Consider the following 23276-nt stretch of genomic DNA (forward strand, 5'->3'; position numbering starts at 1 on the left):
AGGGGGGCATCCTTGTCTTGTTCCTGATCTTAGGGGGAAAGCTTTCATTCTTTCATACTAACATCATGAGTATGATATTAAGCTGTGGTTTTTGATTTGTAGTTCTCTGATTCCTAATGATATTGAACACAGTTCATATATTTTATTGGCCATTTAGGTTTCTTCTTATGTGAAGTGTCTGATGAATTGCTATTATGTGTTTCTTTTCTGTTTTGTTAATGTATCTTCTTGGCTTTTATTATATCCTACTTTATTTGAGTGTATTTTGGTGTTTGTTTTTTTCCGTTTCTGAAGATAAATGATTGGCTTATTACTAATTGATCTTTTTTCTTTTCTAATATATACATTTAAGAATATAAAACTCTCTTAAGTATTGTTTGACTTTTAAAAGGTTTGAAATAGTGATTTTGATATATGGTTAATTTAGATAGGTGTTTCTTAATTTCCAAACTTTTGGGGATTTTCTGGATATCTTCTTTTTTTAGCTTAATTGCATTGTGGTTAGAGAGTATATTCTCTCTGACTTTATTTCTTTAAAACTTGTTGAAACTTGTTTTTATGACATGGTATATGGCCAAGTTTTGAAATATTCTTGTTTCTTTAAAAGAATAAGCATTCTGCAGTTGTTGATATAGTGTTCTATATGCCTATTTGGTCAGATTGATTAAGTTTATAACGTTACTGATATTTTCCCTCACTTCTATCAATTACCAAGAAACATATGTTAACATCTCCCAGTAGGGAAAAACAAAAGGATTTGTATGTTTCTCCTTGTGGTTTGGTTTTGCTTTATGTACTTTAAGCCTAAATTATTATACGTATACATCAGGAATTATTTGTTCTAGGTGTATTTAACTGTATTTAACTATAAGGTGACCCCCTTTGTCTCTAGCTTTTTGTCTACTTAGTAATATTAATAAAGGTATATCACGATATTTGCATAGTAAATCATTTTCCTTACTCCTATTTTCAACCTTTCTGAATTCTTACATTCTAGATGGCTTTTGTAAGCATTTATAGGGTTTCTGGTTTTTTCCAGTCTGACAATATTTAACCTTTAACTGAATCATTAAGTACACTTGCATTTTAATTAATTATTTATATGTTTGGGTTTAAATTTATCACCTTATTGTGATTTTTTTTTTTTTTTGGTAAATCATTTGTGTTTTTCCTCTCTTATCTGTTTGAAAGTTACAGGCCCTGGTTAGGTTTACTGGTTAAGTATTCTTACAGCATGCATATTTATCAGTGTTTAAAGTTAAACATTACCTTAACCGTGTTCACAGATAATTCAGGGACCTAAGAACAGAGGTTGGCAAACTTTTTATTAAAGGCTTGGATAGTAAAAATGTTTTAACTTTGCAAGCCATACAGTTTCAGTTATAGCTACTAAATCTGCCATTGTAACAAGAAAGCAGCCATAGACAATACATAAACAAATGGATGGGCTATGTTCCAATAAACTTTTTTCCTTCTGAATTGTTGGTAGGAAAGATTTGGCCCATACACCTTGCTTTACCAGCACTTGCTTAGAACACTTCAGTTCTAATCACTCCCTCCTGACTTGGCTTATTGTTGTTGGGTATTTAAATTCTCTCTTTCCCTGTGTAGTAATTATGAATAACCAGTCAGTGTTTATTTAAATCTACCTTAATATTTCCCACCTTTTTTAAAAAGCAGTTTTACTGAGATATATGCACATACCGTACAATCTATCCGAAGTATACAACCAGTGGCTCTTAGTGTATTCATAGTATTGTATATTCATCACCACAAAAAATTTTAGAACAATTTCATTACTTAAAAAAAAACAAAACAACTCCACACCCTTTAGCAATCACCTCTCAATTTCCTAACCCTACATAACCACTGATCTATCGTTATAAATTGATTTATATTTATATTTTATATAAATGGAATCATACAATATGCAGTACTTTGTACCTGGTTTCTTTCACTTAGCATAATGTTTGGGTTGTGGGTTTTTGCCTGATATTATCATATATTTGTTCAGTTTCAAAGAAAAACAGTCTTATATATGCAGTATTACCTATACTCATATTTCACATAAGGTTTTACTATACTATACAGTCCCATGTTATATTTATAACTTTCCTTCCAGTAATAAACATGACCTTAGTCCTTCCCTTTTAGCCACTGTCATTCCCATATAATAACATTGCTTCTTATAGCAATGTTGTGCTTTTACTGTTTCTGTTCATTTCCAGAGGTTCACAAGCAACCTCTTTTACCAATTCTACACAAGTTAAGTCTCAGCTTTCCATTCTCTAACCTCATTCTGCTTTCTGGTGACACATATTCTAGTTATTAACTCTATGAGTTTATACAATATATTTAGTTCATAATAGTGCATTTATACAGTATTTGTCCTTTTGTGTCTGGCTGGCCTCACTCAACATAATGTCCTCCAAGTTCACCCATGTTGTCATATGCTTTGTAACTTCATTTCTTCTTACAGCTGCATAATATTCCATCATGTGTGTACATCACAGTTTGTTTATCCATTTATCAATTGATGGACACCTGGGTTGTTTCCAACTTTTGGCAATAATGAGTAATGCTGCTGTGAACATCAGCGTGCAGGTGTCTGTTTGTGTCACTGCTTTGGGTTCTTCTGGTATATACCTAGAGTGGTATTGCAGGGTCATGTGACATGTCTACATTCAGCTTCTTTGGGAATGACCAAACAGTCCTCCAGTGGCTATACCATTCTACATTCCCACCAATAGTGAATAAGTGTTCCTATCTCTACATCTTCAACACTTGTAGTTATCTGTCTTTTTAATAGTGACCATTCTAATAGGTGTGAAATGATATCTCATTGCAGCTTTGATTTGCATTTCACTAATTGTGAGGTTGAACAGTTTTTCATGTGTTTTTTTTTTTTGCCATTGGTATTTCTTCTTTGGATAAATGTCTATTCAAGTCTTTTACCCATTTTTTAATTGGGTTGTTTGTCTTTTTATTGTTGAGTTGTAGCATCTCTTTATATATCATGGATATTAAACTCTTATCAGCTATGTGATTCCCAAATATTTTCTCCTATTGAATCAGCTGCCTTTTAACCTTTTTGGCGAAGTCCTTTGAGGTGCAGCAGTGTTTAATATTGAGAAGGTCCCAGTTATCTATTTTTCCTTTTTTTTTTTAAAGATTTATTTTTATTTATTTAATTCCCCCCCTCCCCTCCCCCGGTTGTCTGTTTTCTGTGTCTTTTTGCTACGTCTTGTTTCTTTGTCCGCTTCTGTTGTCGTCAGCGGCACGGGAAGTGTGGGCGGCGCCATTCCTCAGCAGGCTGCTCCCTCCTTCGCGCTGGGCGGCTCTCCTTATGGGTGCACTCCTTGCGTGTGGGGCTCCCCTACGCGGGGGACACCCCTGTGTGGCACAGCACTCCTTGCGCGCATCAGCACTGCGCATGGGCCAGCTCCACACGGGTCAAGGAGGCCCGGGGCTTGAACCGCGGACCTTCCGTGTCGTAGACGGACGCCCTAACCACTGGGCCAAAGTCCGTTTCCCTATTTTTCCTTTTGTTGCTCGTGCTTTGTGTGTAAGATCCAAGAAATCACTATCTACCAGTATTGTGCATTCTTGGAAATGTTTCCCAACATTTTCTTCCAGTAGTTTTATGATCCTGGCTTTTATATTTAATTCTTTGATCTATTTTGAGTTGATTCTTGTCTAGGAAGTGAGATGGGGTTCCTCTTTCATTCTTTTGGTTATGTATATCCAGTTCTCACAACACCATTTGTTGAACTTACCATGGCCTTGGTAGGTTTGTCAAAAAATCAGTTGACCATAGAGTTGAGGGTTTATTTCTAGACTCTCAGTTCTATTCTACTGATCAATGTATCTGTCTTTATACCAATATCATATTGTTTTGACCAATGTAGCTTTATACACATTTCAAAATTAGGCAGTAAAAGTCCTCCCAAATTGCTCTTTTTTAGAAAGCTTTTGGCTATTCAGGTGCTCTTTCCCTTCCAAATATATTTGGTAATTGCCTTTCTATTTCTGTAAAGTAGACTATTGATATTTTGATTGGTATTGTAACAGTGCTTAACTTTGATTAGGGCCTTCTACTAGTCAGTGCCATGGTTCCTCCTTGTGGGCTACCTGTCTAATAATAAAGTCAGACCCATGTACAGCTATTGTATAAAACAGTCAGAAAAACAGAAATAACAAACTGTGTAGGTGGTCCCTATAACTGCCAAATGGCTTAGGGTGTTTGTTTTGTTGTAAATCCCCATGAAATCTTTTTGACTTATAGAGTGTATGGTTAAAAGCACAGACTGTAGAATTAGACCTGATCTCAATATAGGCTCTACCTCTCAGAAGCATAATTTTGGAATCTCATTAATTCTTATTGCTAAATGATAATTCTACTTATTTCATGGTGGTGTTGTGAGGGTTATGTGAGAAATTACTGATGAGCACAATTTGTGTTATGCGATAAGCACTAAGTAAATCTTAAATATTATGTTATTAACCATTGAACCTTTGAAAATTAAGGCATTTTAAACTTATGTCTGTTTCGTTTTGGTTGTTAGACATACTTTATGAAAAACCGTGCCCGGAGGCAAGGTATTGACTTAAAACTTCTACCCAATGGATTCACCAAGAGGAAGGAGAATTCAACGTTTTTCGATAAGAAGTAAGTTTCTCACTTCATTGTTAGCATGTCAGATGTTCTGATCTGATTAGGAAATCCTTTAAGGTTTGGTTTGCTCTAGAGCAGGGGTTCTTAACCAGGGGTCCATGGATCCCCAAGCAGTTTGTGGAAAGAATTCAGGTGGTCCATGAGCTTAAATTGAAAAAGTCAGCTTATTATTTTTATTTTCTCTGACCTCTAACTGCAGCTTAGCATTTCCTTCACTTATGAACACATGCAATAAATAAATTACAGTAGTATTCATTTCAACTGACTGGCAACTGTGGAACAAAAAAGGTTAAGAACTCCTGCTCTGGAGCATTGCTACCCAAAGTGTGGTCTATCATCAGCTGTTTGTTATTAGTCATGACAAGATAACTACACAAATTAACACTAAGCAGTTAGAAACTTTAATATTTTGATGGTAAATTTATGTCATGTGAAGCTAATAATAAAAATCAAATTTGATTTCCTTTGAGACAACCTCTTGAACTTTAATGTACTTATGAATCACCTAGGGATCTTGTTAAATATGCAGAATGTGATTTATAGGCCTGCATCGAGTTTAATATTGTGCATTCCTAACAAGCTCCCCAGTGATGCTGAAGATTAACAAAAAGCATATTCTGAGTAGCAGTGCTGTAGAACACTCTCATACACAGAAATAAACTATATTGCTCTAAGGCTTAAGGTACCATGCTAGTAGTGCCGGGGCTTCAAGAACATAGCCGTGAGTCAAAGCAGGGCCTCTGTACTGCTTTACCCAGAGGAAGTCTGTTTTTCTAATCCTTTCTGTATTGGGATTCCAAATAAGGTTTCATTTAAAAGTAGGTAGTAGAAAGGAAAGGAACTTTGAAAATATTTACTTTAGCGGTGAGTCTGTGTGTACAGATAGCACAAGGAAGATTAGTTTGCTGCTTTCTGAAGTATTGGGTTAAGAAGCCCTGCAAGACAACAAAGAACAGGATCCCAAAAGTATTGGATAATACCTTGCTGATGTCAAGATTTTGAACTTAGAGTCAGAGAACCTGAGTCAGTCCCTACCTTTTCAGTCTCTTAGTAACTGTGATAGCTTGTGTACATCACTTCCCTTCTCTCAGCCTCATCTGCTAATGGGGGCATTGAGTTAGGTAAACCCTAAGGTACTCATCCAGTTTTACTATAAGTTGAAAGATAAAACCATCAGAATTATCATTATTCTAGTAATCCTTCCACCTCTTCAGAAAATGTTCTATTAGAAGATGGTGTTATCCATTTATTGTACATGTTCAAGACATATATATTTGTAAAACTTTCTTTTCTTTTTTTCTTGTTTTGCTTCAAAAGTAAAATAATGCCTTACATTTATCAGATATGAAATAATACCTTCATGCATTTTCAAACTGACATATTTAGGAATTTACATAATTTGTTTGAAATTTTAAGGTAACTGGTTTGTGCCTTCTCAAATATAAAATGTTCCTTTTTTATAAAGGGAACAATTCAGAATGATTGTTGTCAGAGCTTCGGTCTCAGAACTAAGGGGCTTCTACACTAAAGCATATATTTTTTGTTTTTAGATGCACAGATATATGGGGGAGGTTTTTTCTGATATTACATGCAGTATATTTTCTGGATTTATAACCCAAATTGATATTCTCTGTTAATTTGGAATACCACAAGTCCCAGGAATGGCAAATTGGACTGCTTTGGAATATGCCTTTTGTTCATGAGCAAAAAGTGATTTGGGGTTGGGTTTCTTACAGTTTTATTATTTTCCCATGAAGAGATTCACAGCATAATGCACAATAGGCTTTAGAGTCCATTTGTTAGCCTCTTTCACATCTGTAAAATGGAGCTGATGATAGCTTTCTTATAGAGTTGTAGCCTTTACTATATTAACAGTTACTGGCACATCAAAAGAAGCCAATATATAGTAGTTTGCAAAAATAATGCCTTCTTATCATGAAAAAGTTTGAAGGAAAAATTGTACCTGTAATTCCACTGTCTAGAGATGAGCCACTGATACTTCTTAAGTTTCCTTCTAATCATGTTTTCTTTACCTTTTTCAGTTAGTAAAGTAAAACATAATATTAAAGATTCAAACAAGTATAAAAAGTAACATGACACTCCCCAAGTTCAGTTAACTATAGTTTTCCCTCTGAATAAATGCACACTTTTTTTCCTGTAGTTAGCTTTTTTCCATTTAGTGTATTGTGGACCTCTTGTTAATGGTTACCTACCTCATTATTTTAAAATAATATAATCCATAGTATTGAATGTATTCTAATTTACATAATAATTTCCTAATCCATAAACATTTAGCTTATTTCTAGTTTTTAAGTGTTATCAATAAGGCAGAAGTAAACATCCTTGAACAAATTGTCTTGTGCACTTAATATGACTTTTCTGTTGGGTCAATTCCTTAAAAGTAGAATTTCTGAGTCAGAGAATATATGCATTTAAAATTTTGAAAGAAACTCTAAATTGTCCTCCAAAAATAAAAAGTACATTTAGTACCCTCACCAAAAATGTTTGGTACCCTTTTTAATTAAAGAGGCTTAGCTGGATATTTTTATTTAAGACATGCCTATTTATGTCTCGTACTGCTTTTAAAATCTTTGACTGTTACATACATTACAAATATTTTCATCCAGCCTGCATTTATCCTTTAATTTTGTCCTCTAATCCTTTTTTTTTAATGCATTTTAAATAGTTGTGAATATCCTATGTAAAAATTTCTGTAAAATAGAACTGTTAAATGAGATCTAGAACAATTGCCCATGTGTTTTGGATTGATGTCTTTAATTTCAAGTATAAAATATGACAATCCAATAAGTAGTATTGAGGTGATCTTTCATTCATAGAACCATTTTGGAAGTTGGTTCAGTGAAAAAAATAAGTCATATCACTATGACTGAATTGCTCAATTAGTTCATTATTAAAACTGTTCATTCTTATTTTCAAATGAAAATTGGTGTTGTTATCAACTATATAAATGTCTGTATTCAGGCATTGGCTGACTAGTAATGCATTAAGTTGGGAGTTCCCAGCTAGTTGAACAGTCATAAAGAATATTGTATAGTGAGTGGGGTAAAAAGTCTAATGAAATCTGAGAGAAAAAAATATAAACAATATTGTGGTAATTTGATAGCTTAGAAGTTTCTTTATGGGTGTCCCAATATTCGTTCATTCTTGATCAGCATTTCGTCAGTGATTTAGATCAGAATATCTAACCCTTGGTGCTATTAACATTTTCTGTCAATAATTTTGTTTTGGGGGGCTGTCCTGTGCATTTTTGGATGTTTCTCAGTACCTCTGGCCTCTACCCACTAGATGCTGGTAGCATACACACATACACATTGACACACACAGGTTGTAATAACAAAAAAATGTCTCTGGACATTGCCAGATATCCTGTAGAGGACAAAATCATCTCCATTTGAGAATCAGTGATTAGGTGAATGTAGATTGAAAATTTATTGAATTTATAGTTTATATCCTTTCCTGAGCCAGATAATTCATACATTATATGACAGAATTGGGATTGCAGAAAATTTTGATTGCTAAAGAATGGTGCATAAGTAACTAAATATATAATAAGGTCCTGTATTTTACTTTAGTGGGAAAAAATGCATAAAGAAATTTATAAGTTCCTTGTTCAGGATACTGTGTTTTTATCAGCCATTCATGTAAAAATGACTAGGGATTTTAGATGATTATAGTAGTATCTGCTGGAAGGACTAAGTGAAATCTTCACTATACAGAGAAGGGGATGCTAAATCTTTTCAGAATATTCTGTTCACTCCCATGCCTCCAGGCTAGTTTTCAGTGCATTTTTTTCAACCAGCCCATCAAAAGTAGTTAAGGATTTAGTAAAGGCTTTGACCCAGATAAACCTGGATTTGAATATTGTCTCTGCTGCATGATACAAATTAGATGACAAAGATCTAATCTTACTGGGTTATTGAGGGGATTAAAAAGTCCTGAAGTGGTACCTGGTGTGTAGTAAATAGTATACAATAACTGTTATTGTATACTCCCAATAACTTCCCTTAGCTGAAGTTGTTGGGAGTATGGTACATTGAATATATAACATTCACAGTGGGAGCAACATTACATAATCAAGCATTACTATGAAACCTATGAATATTCACATTGTATTGGATAAGTGATAATTATCAACAAGCTTTTGCTGCCAGAGGAGTTATGAAAAAACTTTCAGTTTCAGAGATGAGAAGATTTTGGAATTGTTAAGAGATTAGGCACTATGCTAGTATTGTTATTACCCCCTAGTAATTAAATTCATCCTTTGCTCATTTAATAGTTAGAGCTGCAACATAGTCATAAACTCAAATTGGAGTTGTTTGAAATTTAAATGTCCCAATGGTAAATTTTGAGGTTCTGAGTAAAAAATGCTTTGTACTGTTTTTGCAAGTTTTCTATAAAGTCTAAAATTACTTCAAAGTTTATTAAAAGTTTTAAAAAGGTTAAATTCCCTGATATGAAGTGTGACTAATGCACCTTTTTCCCTGGATTACCTCTGTAGGACTACCAGCAGGTGACTGTAGCAGCAGAAGCAATAGGATGCCTTGGAAGCATCAATTCATTTAACCCAGTCATCCTTTATTGCAGGAGTTTTTAACCAGTATGACTATAAATCTACAGCATTATGCAAAATTGCATGATATGTGAGTCTTTTCTAAGTATAAAAGCTGTGATTTTGACTAGTCAAAGTAGGGTTAATCAGTCTGGAAATCAAAAATATATTTTGAAATGATAAATTTTAGCCACTGATGAATTTGCAGGAAGGTCAATAATGGTTATCTTTAATGAACAAAGAAAAGTAAAAGGGATACTTAATAGGTTGAGCCAAGTCATGATTGACATTCTCTGGTAAAAATAGGTGTTTGATCATTTAATGTGTCCAACAGAAAGCTCCTCTGCTTACTTTGAAGCAGGTCCCAAAACACTACTTTAAATAGTGGCTCTTTCAGTAGTTACTTCTTTACCTCATCTCTTCATAGGTCATATAACTTTATGTTCATTTTTATCCAGTGCCAATCAAAGATTCTAATATAAAAACTCTGTATAATAAAAATTTAAACTTTACAGAGTGACTTAAAAGATTTGAGTAAATGAAAAAAATAACTTGTTCTTAGGACGTTCAATATTGTAAAAATAACATTTATTTCTTAAATTTCTTAATATATTTCAATCTTATGCGATCCTAATCAAAACACCAGTAGATTTTGTTGTTTTTGATTTGGGACTTCTATTTTTTTTTTTTTTTTTTTTTTTGAGAAAAAGTTGGGTCATGACAAAATGACTGGAGAATTCTGAAGAATAAACACAAGAGAAGTACCAAGAAAAACATGTTAAAGGGGAGTAATGAGGTTGAATTCATAATACGTTAAAATTTATGAAATTCTAGCATTTAATGTTTTTATAGTACAGGCATAGAAGTCTACTATTAGTATAGTTTAGGTTATAGAAAATACACAATTATGTTTGATATTCTAGTATACGATCAAGGTAGCATTTCAAATTAATAAAATAATTATTTAATGAGTGGGGTTGGGAAGCTGTTTTGGCACAGGAAAGCTGGATTTTTTTACAGATACCTTCCAGGCTGGTCAAAATTTTTAAATGAAATAAAAAGTATGAGAGTATTTTCATAACCTTGAAGAGAAGAAACTTCTCATCCAGAAGCCATAACAAGAAAAATAATACAAAAGATAAAAGAAAAATTTTAAAAATACAAAAAGAAATTAATAAAAAATAAATTTAAAAAGTAAAAATTTTTTTAATTTTAAAAATTAGTACGTTTACATAAAATTTTTAAATTTTTATGGCAGAAAAGACCATAATAAATTCAAAAGATGAACTAGACAAAAAAAAAAAACCTTCAAAGTATATGATAAATAATGCTTATGCATTAATAAGAAAAAAGACTTAATATTAGGAAATGGGGCAAAAGGTAAGAATAAGTGGTCACAGTAAAATATATCTATGTATATTTACACAAAAATGTACATAATGTGTATAAATAATAAGCATGTTTTAATAATATGGAATATAATGATGATATAGGTTAATCAGGCCATTTTCCTTTCCCACTGTTCTTGACAGTATCATTTGGTACAGTCATTTTAAAAGGCAGTTTGATAAAATTATTCAAAATGTTATACTTGCCACTTATGAAATTTATCCTACACATGTATTTTTATAAGTTCACAGAGACAGAGATACAAGTATACCTATTGCAACATTGTTTCTAATAGTGTAAAAACTGAAACATCCTAAAGAATCCATCAATATGGGACAGAGTTAAATAAATGATGGTACCTTCATATGGTGACTGCCTTTCAGCCGTTAAACAAAAAGAGTTAGATTTAGAAATACAGTAATGGAATAATATCTATATGTTTAGTGAAAAAAATTATTTTAAGGTATAAACAGTTTATGAAGCTTCGACAGATATGTAGCTCACTTTATTTCAGTGATTCTTTGGATCTGACCCCCTTTGAGAATCAACTAAAAGATAAAAATCCTTTTGCCAGAAAAATGCCCATACAAACAATATTTGATATATGATTTTTAGGTGAGTCTGTTAAGTAAAGCTGCATGCACAAGCCACATTGGTTTGTTCCCTATAGAAATAGAATATTTTGGACTGAAATATTTTGACCTATATTGAGGACATTTTAAGAAATAACTCTTTGAATCTTATTGCTGTGCTTACTTTAAGCTACTAAAGGTGTTAGTATACTACACAGTGATCATTATATGTATTACCATAGGGAAAATGTCTCTCTGGTCTGTTTCTTCTCATTAATTATTGGTTTTGGTTTTTTTCTGGAACCAAATAGAGGGGTTTTAAATCCCAGCTCTGATATTTACTAGATGTGTGACCTTAATCTCTCTGTATCTGTACCTCAGTTTCCTCATTATTAAAAAGGATATAATTGCAGTCTTCTCAAATATGTACCAGTATTTTTGTTCACCTTTGTTTTTAACCAAGCCTCATATCCTTCTTCCTGAAGTGTATCTTCTCAAAATTCTTTTAGTGAGGACCTGTATTAGTTCCTGGGGCTGCTGTAACAAAGTACCATGAACTAAGTGGCTTAAAACAACAGAAATTTGTTGCCAGACACTTATGGAGGCTACAAGTCTGAAATCGAAGTGTTGGCAGGACCAGTCCTTCCTTGCCTTTTCCTAACTTCTGGCGATCAATCAGCAATTACTGGCATTCCTTGACTTGTAGCTGTAGTACCAGTCTCTGCCTGTTTTCACTTGGTTTCTGCCCTGTTAGCTCTGTCCAGATTTCCCTCTTCTTAAAAGGCCTCCAGCCATGTTGGGTTAAGGCCCACCCTAATTCAGTTTGTCTAAGTCTTAACTAATCACATCCTCAATGACCTTATTTGAAATAAGATCACCTTCATGGGACCAGATGTTAGGACTAGAGCATATCCTTTTGGTGGATTTTGGTTTTATAATAAAGAATATAAGAATATGCTTTATCAATTTTTGTCTGAAAATTTGTTTGATCTTTTTTTCCTCTCTCATTTTTTAATTGAAATATAAGACATAACAACAGTACACAAATCATTAGTGTAATGAGTTCAAGAAAGAATATTAGCAGCAAGACAGAAGCCTCCCTGGTACAGCCTTCTCTGTGTATACCTACCACCTCCTTTCCTGAAGTTAACTGTCTCCCTAACTTCTAACCTTATAGATCTGTTTTGACTATTTAAATTTTTTCCCCAATATTATATAAATATTTCAAACATAAAGCAAAGTTGGAATTTTGCAGTAAATACGCATATACCCACCACCTAATTCTACCATTAACATTTTACTGCCTTTGTTTTAGCCTATATCTCTCCATCTATCCATCCATTAATCTGTCGTATTTTTTGCTCATCTCAAACTAAATGCAGACATCACTCTGCTTGCGCTTTAAGTTTCAGCATGTGTATCATTGACTCTAGAGTTCAGTAGTTGTTTGCAGGGGGAGTTTTTTGTTTGTTTGTTTTCATGTAAAATTTGCAGGTAGCAAAATGCAGAAATCTTAACTGTCCTTTGCTGAATTTTGATAGATGCATATACCTGTGTATAACCTGGCCCCTATGAATATATAGAACATTACCGTCTATCAAGGAAGCTTTTCCCTGGTCGGTTCCCCTGCTACCGAGAGGCTAACATTGTTCTAATTTTTTTTCCCTATTGAACATTAATTGAGTTTGCCTGTTCTAGAACTTCATAAATATGAAATCATAAAGCTTACCCTTTTGAATGATAGTTTAGCTGTATATGAAATACTAAGCTGACATGTATTTTAATACTTTATGAATTACTGGTCCACTGTTTTCTCCTTATTTTGCCACAATTGAGAACACTTGTTTTTTCTCTTTCAGTTATTTTTAAGAGCTTCGCTTTTGTCTTTGGAGTTTTGCAGTTTCATTTTGATATATCTTCCTTAGAATTTGTCTTATTTCCTGAATATGACAATTTTAGAAAATTCATCTCTTAATCTTTCTTCCATGATTTCCATCTTTGTCCATCTATTTCACTAGCTCACTGATTTCTCTCCTTAGCTGCGTCTAATAAGATTTTTAACGCTAGCTACTGAATTGTGGTATTTTTTTCCAGTTATGTTTTTCATTTCTGGAAGTTCTGTTTCTTTCTTTTCTAAATCTCTAGTCTTTTAGATAGAATTTTATTCCTTCCTTTTCAGCTCTCTTGTGTTGTTGTGTTTTTTTTTCCTCCATAGTTTAAAACATTTATTTTCTATGTAAATTTTAAACTTCATTTTCTTTATTCAAATAATTCCAGTATCTGAAGTTCTTGGGGGTCTGATACTATAGTCTGCTATTTTCTGCTGACTCGATTATGATGTTTTTTTTCCTTTTATTTTTCTAATATGGATGTGAACTCAGTTTTATCTGGGCTTTTTATGGAAGGTGGTATGCATTTGTTTATGCTGATATTCCATGGCACTAAGCAGGACTCTCTGTTTTTGTTTTTGTTTGTTCTTATTTTTATTTATTTATCAGAACTCTTTAATTTCTCATTTTGAAGTTCCTTATACTATGCTAGTAGTAATAATTTGAACCCTTAACCTGTTTGAAGAACCTATAGTTACGCATTCTCAATTAAAACACTTTTTCTCTTTCCTATCTCCTTGGAGCCCAAGCTGAGGTCAAGAAGTTTGCTTATCTCCTTTTAGCAGTGTACAAGTATGCAGGATCTTTCTGGGTCACACTTTCACCGGCTTTATGCAGTGATCTCAGTTTGAAATCTTCAGCTTTTATAGGCCTAACACCTTGACTCAAGCCTCAGTGGCTATTAAAACACAAGCATTTTGGTTACCAAGATTGGTAGGTGCCTCCAGAGCAATATGATAGAAGCAAATATAGTAGAAGCTTCAGCTTCTTACTTCCTGGAGATTTCTCTTACTTGCTAATGAGCTCAGTATTTTTGTTCTGTTTCTCTAGAATTTCTGTGTGTGTGATATTGGGAGGGTTTTCTCTGCCCTATTACCCTAATTGTTTAAAATAAATATTGGTCCCAGTATAAAGCTACTGAATCTGATGCTAAGATCATTAGTGGAAAAGAGATGAATCAGGAAGGCATGATTATTGCTCATTCACTTAGCAATTCTACTTCTAGAAACTGTATTCATATATGTAGAAAGTGAAATATGTACAAGGATATTCAGTGCAATATTGTTTGTAATAGCAAAGATTAGTAAAAATCTAAGTGTCCATCAGTAGTGCAGTGCTTAAATTATGGTATGCCTGTACAGTGAAAAAAAGAATGAGGCAGCTCTAAATGTAATAATGTAAAATGATTCCCAGAAATAGTAAGTGAATAAAAGTTAGTGTAAAGCCATGTGCATTTTGTTTCACCATGTGTGAAAAAAATATGATTTACATACATGCATGTTTATATTGCTTATGTTATCTCTTGAAGTTTACACAGTAAATGGTAACAGAGGTTACCTGGAGGAGGGGAACTGGGTAGAGAGAGACAGGTACATGGGAATTTTATGCCCTTTTGTACTTTTTGAATTTTAAACCCTGTTTTAAAGATGAATAAAATGAATTATTAAAAAGTAGTTTAAAGACATTAATAGATGTTGACAGAATCATATATTTTTGGTTGTAAATTTAATCTTTGAAAAGTATTATGATACTATCATATAAAATTGTACATTTTTATGCATGACTACCACTTTCTTTCTGTTGTGTTTTAGTGTTTCTTGCCAGAATCCATGGAAATCAAGCCTGCAGACTGGTTTCCTTATATAACATGTTTCATCTGGTTCTGGAGATCTCATTTTTTATTTTCCTGGCGATTTGAGTCTGAGGGTATCAGCAATGAGATGAGGGAATACACCTTGGAAGAATAACTTGGACTGAGGAACCTCTCCCCAGTAATGTCTTTAGCTCAACTCCATAATCTTTGGTCTGGGCTAACCACCCATTCCCAGGTATTGACCCAACTTTTGACCTTCCTCTTTCCCTAGTTTGTTTCCACAGAGGCCTTGCTTGACCTTCAGTTGTAAGCAGCCCAGTCCTTCTGCTTACCATTCCTTTATCCACTGTCTGCTTAAAACTGTGAGTTCTTAACTTCCAAAATCCTTCCTCTTGTCCTAGGGTTTTTTAACTGTGTGTGTGTCTCTCTTAGGCTTGCGGTATTAAGGTAGTTCAGTTGTGCCCATTCTCAGTGTAAATTAATGTTTAAGATCTCCAGGACTATTTTAGAAGCCAGCCACTAGGTGTCCTTCTTGTAAAGAAATAACAAACCTTTTACTGACTCAAAAAATTCTCCTTATCGTCAGTCACTCTTACACACTACTGCTAGAAACATTTTCAGAATCATGCTTTTACCATAATGGTCACCTATTCAGAATTCCTTAATGTTTCTGAGCTTTGAGAAGATACCTGTACTCAGAGATATCTTCAGTGGCCATAGGTAGAATTGCCAATACGTAAAAAATTTATCTCATTTCATCTCATCTGGTCTTTGCCTGTCTGTAGCTCTCAAGTAATGTACCCCATTTCATGGCCTGAAATTAACTCCCTCTTCTTATCTCCCTCCTCATTTGACAGGAACTTAGAAATTGCTACCTTTCAGGCAGTTAGAAATATAATACATTTCATTTCTTATTAAGCACAATATGTAAGTCTTCCTCAGTGTATTTGCTTTGGAAAAGATGAATAATGATACAGTTACTATATATTGAAGGTTTATTTTTGCATTAACCATGACAAAATTTAATTTAATCTTTATGTATAAGGTAGCTTTCTTAACTTCTTTGTGCCTGCTGCCTTATATATAGTAGTGCTATATTTCTATAATAATAGTGCCAGTTTTATATATAGTGACTTTCAATTTAGGGTGCACATCTAAATTAACTGTGGGGCACTTTAAAAATGCAAATACCTGGGCCTCATCAACAGAATTGCTAATTCACTAGGCCTAGGTAGGTCTTAGGCATCTTTATTTTTATAAAGCACCAGGTGATTCTGATGTTTATCTCTACCTGAAAACTACAGACCTGTATGCCAGTAAGTCACTGCTCTTGTTCTCAGATAGTTCACAAGTTAATGGGAAGATGAAGTCAGCAAACTTACAATGTAGTGTACAGGAGTTGCTGTGTGAACACAAGGGAGGGAGTTCTCACTGAGCCAACCTAGAGGTAGGAGAGAATGAGGGAGGTTCTTATTCATGGAGAAGACTTCCCAGAGCAGATAGGATTTGAGCAAAATTTTGAAAGACAATGAAGAGGTTTTATCTCTAGGTTTTTATCCAGATGCAAACAGAGAGTGGTGAAGTTAAGGCAATGTAAATAGTTAGGTGTGTATAGAAACTAGAGTGAAAGCTGCTAAATTCCAGAGGATAAGGCTGGAGAGGCTGGCTGGGGTGGGTGGGACCTTGTGGGGCTTTATGTGCCAAGCGGGGAGTTTAGGTATAATCAGACTTGGAGCAGAAGAAATTTCCTTTTTCTGCCAGGGATCTTCCCTTCTACTACAGGCCTCAGGACTGAACAGAGTCATTGGGTATGTATCTTCTTAGGCTGTCCCCACCTGATTTCCTAATGTGTTCAACTAAATATACCCAGACTCGTCATCATTTTTAAACCTAGAAAGCGTTCCCTTTTCATATTTGCTAGCCATTCATGAAAGCCTGTAACATAACTCATCTCCTCCATTATTTGCCCTTTGCCTGAGTTCTTATGGTACATATTTTCTCCAAGTTAATATAACACAGATGCCAGCGTTTATTGCTGGAATTCATTTTTGCTGTGCATATATCTTCTTTCTACGTTCCAGTGTTTCTTAGAAGGGGCTCTATTGGATTTTGTACAGGGCAATATTTTGTTATGTAGGACTTCCCATTCAGTACAGGAAGGTTAGTATACCTGATGCCTGCTCACTAGAGGCCTAAAGCAGGTGTTCTTAATCTTTTTTGCTCCACGGATCCCTTTGCCAGTCAGGTGAAAACCACAGACCCCTTACTAATTCCACACTGTACTGTGTATTATTTAATAAATATATCACACCCACACTAACACATCCCCACAAGAATAATGGTTTTTTGAATTTCAATTCAAGCTCATGGACCCCTTGTTAAAACCCCTGGCCTATAGTGTTCCCCAGTCTTGAAACAATCAAAACTACCCAGACATTTCCAAATGCCTTCACAATGCCACCCCAACCCCAGGCTAGCACCACCCCCAGTTGAAAACTTCTATATTAAGCATGCAAGTATTTATCAAGTATTTGAAACACAATGTACTTTTTCATTTCAATTTGTGTCTTCAAGATCCATGTTACTAATATACTGCCCTACTAAAACCAGTAATACCACATGGTTAACTTGTTTCCTTTTTCTTCTTTATTTGCTTTTAATGTTACATTCAGAAAATATGAGGCCCTCATATATCTTCCACCCCACTGACCCCAGCCCTTCCCCATCAACAACCTCTTCCATCATCACAGCACATCCACTGCACCTGGTGAATACATTCTGGAGCACCGCTGCAACACATGGACAGTGGTCCACATTGTAGTCCACACTGTCTCCCAGTCCACTCAGTGGGCCATGGCAGGACACACAACGTCCAGCATCCATCCCTTCAGCACCACGCAGGACAACTCCAAATCCTGAAAATGCCCCCACACCATATCTCTTCTTCCATCTCCCTACCATCAGCAGCCACCGTGGCCACCCTCTCCACATCACTACTACAATTTCTTCCCTTACTAATCACAGTATTTCCCCAGCAGAACACCAGTAAGTCCACTCTCATCCATACTCTATTCCTCCATCCTTTGGACCCTGGGATGGTTATATCCAGTCCCCCTCTACATCAAGAGGGGGCTTAGATTCCACATGGATGATGGGTGTAATTCTCCTGCTTGCAGCTGTAGGCATTCTTGGCTCCCTGGTGTGGTGGTTGACCCTCTACACCTCCCTGTCAGCTGGCCAGGGTAAGTCCAACAAACCAGAGGGTAGGAGTCACAGTCTGCTGAGGCCCAGGGCCTGGTCATCCCATGGACAGTCCAGAGATTCAGGTCTCTTGAGTATACACCAACCCAAACGCCAGCCACAGGTCCAGTGAAAGTAACAGAAGAAGCATGTGTAGAAAGGTCATATATGAGTCCAGCTCCATCACACTCAGGAACACAAACTCCAAAGTAGGGCCAAATGACATGGCCCTGAACTCCAGAGCCATCTGCCATGACCGTAGAAGCTGTGGGTCTCTGCAGCCCTCAGGAGGACCAGCACCTCAGTTTCCATCTACCTTGACTGTCTTCTGGTACCCTGCTGAGGCATGCGTAAGCGTGACCCCTTTTATGACCTCCTGACTCTTTTTTGGAGACTCATAGCCATATAAACTCACTTGTCCTTTCCATTTCCTTCTTTTATCCAAAGTCAAAAAGCAGTTTTTAACACCTGATATTACATGTAGGATGAGATATTCTGCCGGTCTGAGTTGACCCCTTTATTCAAGGTCTTTTTCTAGTTACATCATCAGCTGGTGCTTGGTAGTAATCCCTCGGCACCAGGGAGGCTCATCCCTGGGAGTCATGTCCCATGCTGGGGGGAAGGCAATGCATCTACATGCTGAGTTTGGCTTAGAGTGACCACATTTGAGCAACAGGGAGGCTCTCAGGAGGTAACTCTTAGGCATCCCACAGCTCTAGGCCTAGTTCATATTTCAGGCACACAGGCTCATAATCTGAGCCATCAGTATCAAGGGCTCATCGTTGGACCATCTATCTTTGTTGGTCTTTGCCATTGCACTTGGGGGATTGTTGCTGTTCCATTGGGGAACATGATAGCATATAGTGAATATTAGTCAACCAAAGGGGTGCTGATGCAAAATATCAGAAATTGGTTGGTTTTTATAAAGGGTATTTCTTTGGAGTAGGAGCTTACAGATACCAGGCCATAAAGCTTAAGTTACTTCCCTCACCAAAGTCTATTTTTACGTGTTGGAGCAAGATAGCCAATGTCTGCAAGGGTTCGGGCTTCCTGGATTCCTCCCTTCCTGGGGCTTACCTCTCTTTCCTCTGTGTGCTGACTTCCTGGGACTCCAGCTTCAGGTGTCAGCATCAAACTCCAACATCAAAATTCCAACATCCAAAACTCTCAACTCTGTCCTTTGCCATGCCTTTTATCTGTGAATCCCCACCCATCAATGAGTGGGGACTCAATGCCCTAATGACATGGCCCAATCAAAGCCCTAATCATAACTTTTTTTTTAAAGATTTATTATTTTATTTATTTCTACCCCCCTCCCCCCCCCTTGTCTGCTCTCTGTGTCCATTCACTGTGTGTTCTTCTGTGTCTGCTTCTATTCTTGTCACCAGCCTGGGAATCTATCTCTTTTTGTTGCATCATCTTGCTGCATCAGCTCTCCATGTGTGTGGCGCCACTCCTGGGCAGGCTGGACTGTCTTTTGCACTGGGCGGCTCTCCTTATGGGGTGTGCTCCTTGTGCATGGGGCTCCCCTACGAGGGGGACACCCCTGCGTGGCACAGCACTCCTTGCACACATCAGCACTGCACGTGGGCCAGCTCCACACGGGTCAAGGAGGTCCTAGGTTTGAACCACGGACCTCCCGTATGGTAGGCAGATGCTCTATCTGTTGAGCCAAGTCCACTTCCCCTAATCATAACTTAATCACGCCAAGGTACAGACCAGATTACAAACATAATCCAATATCTGTTTTTGGAATTTATAACTATATCAAACTGCTGTAGTGATGGTACTATTTTTTTTAGGAGGTACTGGGGCATGAACCAGGGGCCTCATACATGCACAGCAGGTTCTCAACAACTGAGCTATACTTGCTTCATGGTACTAATTTTTAAAAGAGCAAAATAGAATGTATTTATAACTGGAACTTTTCAAAAATGTTCACAGTGGTATAAGACACAAAAATTATGGTTTTCATTCTCCCCAACTCAAATTCTTTTAATCCAGGCTAAGTAACTAGACATACCTTCTGTATTCACTTATCACAGTACTAGTTCTAATACAATATGTGGGGGAATGGATATGGCTCGAGCGATTGAGTGCCACCTTCCCTCATGGGAGGTCCTGGGTTTGGTCTCCAGTGCTTCCTAAAAACAGGACCAAAAAAAAAAAAAACAAGCAAACAACAAGCAAACAAACAACAAGTGAACAAACAAGGGGCTAGCTCAGGGGAGCCGGTGTGGCATGGTGGTTGAGCACTGGCTTCCCACATGTGAGGTCAGGGTTCAATCCCTGGCCCTGGTACCTAAAAAAAAAAAAACTTAAAAAAAAAATGTGGATTGTTTTTATGAGAAATAGTTTCATTAATTTTTGAGAAGACTTTACTTTTTGACCTTGTAAAAATTTTAAAAGATGGAATGACTATGAGTGAAGGATTATTTCAATGTTTTTATGTTGTTTTTTCTTTGAAAGGTTTCAAATGTCAGTGTGATTCTCAAAAGTTGTAGGAAATACTTCCCTTAATCTTTACAAACGAGAGCCAAAATGTTAATGGCCTAAATATACTTACTATAGGAACACTTATTAGGAGAATTTAATAGGAGGATGATGGATCCCTATCTAAGCCCTTCACTCCTTCAAAACACCTTTGTTGTTGCTGCAGAAACTACAGGATAAAATTCCTACTGCTTAACAGAGCTTTTGGAGTCCTTTACAGTCTAGTATTATTCAACTATCCATTTTTATCTCTAGCCACTAGTCAACGAAAATAAGACTTTGGCTATGAAATTGTGGCAGAATATTTTCAGTTTAAAACTATCAGTATTTCTATTCTAAGCTGCATAATTCAGGGAAATTAACTCCTGTAGAATTATAACAATGATGATGGTAACAATGGCTAACATTTTTTAATTCTTTATGTTCTAAGCTTTTGATGTGCTTTCACTCATTTTGTCCTATGAAATAAATGCTTTTGTAATCCCCATTTTACACTAAGAAACCTGAGGCACACAAATGGCTTGCTCAAGAATAAGCAGTGGGGAGCAGATGTAGCTCAAGTGGTTGAGCACCTGCTTCCCACATATGGGGTCGGGGGTTTAATCCCCAGTGTCTCCTAAAAAGAAACAAACAAAAGAAAAAAGCGACTTTCATTGGGAAGCAGATATAGCTTAGTGGCTGAGCACCTGCTTCCCATGTACAAGGTCCTGGGTTCATTCCCTGCTATCTCCTTTAAAAAAAAAAAAAGAAAAAAGAATAAGTGGTAAGTTGTTAGAGTGGGTTTCAAACTGTGGTCCCCATACCTTCTGCCCTCTCCTCTGCTGTGTGTACTGTCAATAAGGAACTGAGTGCTTTCACAGGAAAAACCTGTGAAAACCTCCTCTCATAAGTAAAATAGATGAGAAAAAATGCAGCACTCAGGGTTGGTGGTTGACTTACTGCTCTAAAAAGAAGTCTGGTTCCCTCGCTTAGTCTCTTTGCATCTCTAATGCCTAGCAGGCCCTCCAGAGTTGTTGAGTAAATGTTGGTTAATCAATGACTGAGTGGAATGAGAATTTTTTTTAAAAAAGCACAAGAAGTTTCATACTCCTTTAAACTTTTAGAAACCTTAGTTCTTAGAATTCAACCTCCCTATGTAACTTTTAGTTGTCATATTTATTGACGGAGATAGAACTGAAGGCTATCAAAACGATTAGATAAGTAACCCTAGCTGTGGTTTGGTAGTAATTTCTGAAATAGTGAGACATCTTAAACGAATGCAACCAATAGTGAAATATTCTTAAGTTTAAAAAGCATATTAAAATTATTCCTGTCTTTTTATCACTACAGTCCTGCACATTTTCATGAAAACATCTTTGATTTTGCTGATTATAAAAGGTATAAATCATTACATAAAATATTTGTTTAATACAGACATATAAACTAAGGATTTAGTCTTTATATAACATTAAGAAATAACTGCAGTTAAAAGTTTGGGGTATTTCCTCCACACACTCATAAATATGTGTCTGAATCTATATTTTAAATACAAATGCTATCATTGCTATCATTCAACACACATTTTTCTCTGTCAGTGCATATAGTTCTGCCTCATCTTTTTTTTTTTTTTAAGATTTATTTATTTATCTCTCCCCCCCCCATCTGTCCTCTGTGTCTATTTGCTGCGTGTTCTTTGTTCTCTTCTGTTGTTGTCAACGGCATGGGAAGCTGTGTTTCTTTTTGTTGCGTCATCTTGTTGTGTCAGTTCTCTGTGTGTGTGCGGCACCATTCCTGGGCAGGCTGCACTTTCTTTCGCGCTGGGCGGTTCTCCTTAGAGGATGCACTCCTTGCGCATTAGGCTCCCCTACGTGTGGGACACCCCTGCTGGCATGGCACTCCTTGCGCACATTAGCACTGTGCATGTGCCAGCTCCACACGGGTCAAGGAGGCCCGAGGTTTGAACTGTGGACCTCCCATGTGGTAGATGGACACCCTAACCACTGGGCCAAGTCTGCCACCTGCCTCATCCTTTATGACTACTTAACATTCATTACGTAGTTGTACCATGATTTATTTAATCAACTTTCTAATGATGTACATTTAGATTGTTTCTAATTTTTTCCTATTATAAAAAGTTGTACAGCGGACATCATTGAGTATTTGCCCAATTATTTATCTTTGCTAATATAATAGGTAAAAAAATTTTTTTCATTTTCGTTTATACTTTTTTGGTTATAGAAGAGTTTGTATATCTCTTATCAAGAGAGCAGTACCATTTATAAGGTGCTGGTGACTTTTAGTATATGGGTATAGAACCAACCCCTTCCCCAAATGTGTCTCTTCATCTACATGTTCCTTATTTAAACTGAAAGAAAATGATCCTTCACAGTTTCTAGTAAGCAAGGGTTGGTAAATAAGTTCCCTGTATTAACTCACTGAAAAAAGTATAAAATATCATTTATTTTCCTCTTTCAATAAATGCACCATCTGTCTCAGTGTTTCTCAATCTTTTTCATTATTGCCTTTCCCAAGGAAACTTTCTCGACATTTTCCCCCTAAATGCCCCCCTCTGATGACATTTATATACCAAAAATATACTGTATATTTCCTTATGTACAGTGATCCTTTGGAAGACTGCAAACCATTGTAATAGCTA

General features: G+C 36.0%; 1 protein-coding gene across 1 annotated transcript in view; it reads left to right on the plus strand.

Moving 5' to 3' along the window:
- Positions 1-23276, plus strand: part of ZNHIT6 (zinc finger HIT-type containing 6) — a 66453-nt gene that overhangs the window by 7438 nt on the left and 35739 nt on the right. The window contains exon 5 of the mRNA XM_004480902.5: positions 4566-4669. Within this exon, the coding sequence (XP_004480959.1) occupies positions 4566-4669 (104 nt within the window). The remainder of the gene's footprint in view (positions 1-4565; positions 4670-23276) is intronic.

This window comes from Dasypus novemcinctus, chromosome 9 (assembly GCF_030445035.2).
Source record: "Dasypus novemcinctus isolate mDasNov1 chromosome 9, mDasNov1.1.hap2, whole genome shotgun sequence".
Lineage (NCBI taxonomy): Eukaryota > Metazoa > Chordata > Mammalia > Cingulata > Dasypodidae > Dasypus > Dasypus novemcinctus.